A 2500-nucleotide genomic window follows, 5' to 3' on the forward strand; every position below is an offset into this window, starting at 1 on the left:
CAATTAATTCAAGGGGCATAACACTGGAGGGTTGTATTAATTGTTCAAGTGTAATTCTGCCGGATTTTGGCGATGAGATTCTTTTTTTTTCCATTACCGTAAGACAATTAAAAAGGAATGGCTGACAGAAAGTGATTCTTATTATAACTTAGATTTTGGAAATTTCGATGGAAATGTATTATTAGCCTGTGTAATAGTCCTTGTAACGAAGGTTACATAGATTTTACAATATACAGAATTTAAAAGCCAGTGAGTTCTTTTACGATATATTTGTTGATGCTACAGAAAATCTCTGATTCATGTTTACTTGAAACCCCTAGTTTCACATAAATTTGCAAACATACATAATCTACATACATACATACACACACGCATACATGCATACACATATACATACATACATACATACACATATACATACATGCATGCATACATACATACATACATGCATACACATATACATACATACATGCATGCATGCATGCATACATACATACATATATACATACATACATGCATACATATATACATACATGCATACATACATACATACATACATACTTGCATACATATATACGTACATACATACATACAATACACATGTTTACATATATCACCACCTTGTGTATGTATGTATACGTGTGATTGTGTGTGTGTGTGCGCGTATGTTTGTATGTATTTGTGTCTTTCACAGAAAATCTTGCAAAATCGAGACACATCTTCGGGCCATTCTAAGTGAATCAATACAATGGCCTTTTCCTTTATCGATACGTCGCCTGGCTTTGGTGTCCATCTTCCTTACTAAGTATCAGTCTATTGAGGTTTCATACTTCTTGTCTTCTTGCACAGATTAATGACATTGCAAGCAGTTTTGATTGTCTGAAAGGGAATTTTCTTTTAAATGCGATTACAGGCAGTGAAGCAGCGTTGGTTGTGTGTATGAAAAGCTGATGTTGGTTTACAAAGAATTTTGACAAATGTAGAATGATATATTTGATTATAGGCCAGGCTGGAAAATGCGATTCTCTGGCGTGACGAAGCTTTGTTCTAGAATGTGCAGGTGCGCAAATGGCATGAAATTCCTCGAAGGTGCGCCTCTTAAGTGCGTCGAGTCGGGCAGATCCATAAGTCTAAGTGTGACTCATGGTCTAAATGCTTTCTTGGTTGGAGTTTAGAGTCTATAAGTGCATTTCGTAGATTAAGTCTAAAGTCTAAATTACCTTGCGATAACCGAACGATAACTTCGAAATCATTAAACATTTTCACAATTTTCAAGGACGCTTCATAACGAACGCAAACCATCCCAGGGTGGTTAATAAAACAAGAATAATACCATTTCTAGTACGTAATTAACGTTCTCTCCAAACTGGGCTCACATTCCTTCCCAAACAGAACTACTTGTGAATAACGGTCTCAAATTTGAACCAAGTGGTGCCTCAAGGATTGTCTTTGCCTAAGTTGCTGACGAAATCTCACACGGAAGACGTAACGTAACCACAAGAATACCACTTCTTCTGGAGATAAGTGGTCCACCTTCTGAAGGAAAATGTCCACTCTACGTCGACCAGAGATTCCTATATAGATCAATAGTGAGGAGGTTCTTGTGTCTCAGGACGATTAACATTCCTTCGAACGCTCCGAAGTGGCCAAAGGAATCCAGGGATTTATTTTTTTGCATGTAGGCCTATACTACACGCGTGTAGCCTACGCATTTCAACTTACTGTGCAAAATTTTGTTTCAATGAATAGCGTATTGTGTTTTACAAAATATTGTGCCCATATGTGAATAGTGTATTACATTGTATTACACGAAATATTGCTTCCATATACGAATAGCATATTGCATTGTATTATACAAAATCTTGTGCCCATTATATAAGCAGCTATAACTTTGCAAAATACAATACATCTGAATTAGTTTATATCTTAAATAAATAATCTGACAAGAGGTGAATAACGGGGACATTTATGTTCATGATTTAATGAATGACATTTTGCAGTAATTTTGCATATGTGAAATAAGTATATACTATTGACATTATGGATTATGGTCTTGAATCGTGTTTATGAATGAGTTTTGAGGAAAAAAAAACAACTAAAAAACATTTTCTCATAGTATTTTCGTATTGATCTATTCCAGGAGAAAATATTTAAGTAATAATAAATTCTTATTTGATAATGCAAATTTAAGTCTGCATCTCCATCTGAATAAATAGATGAAATAATTATCGAAAATAAAATGACATGAATATGACGGGGATCATAATTCCCATTGCATTTCTTTCTCTCACGACAGATGGAGGAGATGACACTTCAAGACAAGATGCTTCTGATCAACCCTCATCTCCCTCACAAGGACCTCAGGGTTAGTGGGTTCTCTCTCTCTCTCTTACTTCGTCTCTCTCTCTCTCTCTCTCTCTCTCACTTCGACTCTATTTTTCTTTCTCTTTATTTCTTCACTGGTTTATTTTCTCTCTTTTTCTCTTTCTCTGTCTCTATT

General features: G+C 35.4%; 1 protein-coding gene across 1 annotated transcript in view; it reads left to right on the forward strand.

Moving 5' to 3' along the window:
* Nucleotides 1–2500, forward strand: part of LOC122262203 (uncharacterized) — a 35042-nt gene that overhangs the window by 24165 nt on the left and 8377 nt on the right. Inside the window, exon 4 of the mRNA XM_043030158.2 lies at nt 2297–2365. Within this exon, the coding sequence (XP_042886092.2) occupies nt 2297–2365 (69 nt within the window). The remainder of the gene's footprint in view (nt 1–2296; nt 2366–2500) is intronic.

This window comes from Penaeus japonicus, unplaced genomic scaffold (assembly GCF_977035675.1).
Source record: "Penaeus japonicus unplaced genomic scaffold, GWHDUDI00000001_assembly GWHDUDI00000038, whole genome shotgun sequence".
NCBI lineage: Eukaryota > Metazoa > Arthropoda > Malacostraca > Decapoda > Penaeidae > Penaeus > Penaeus japonicus.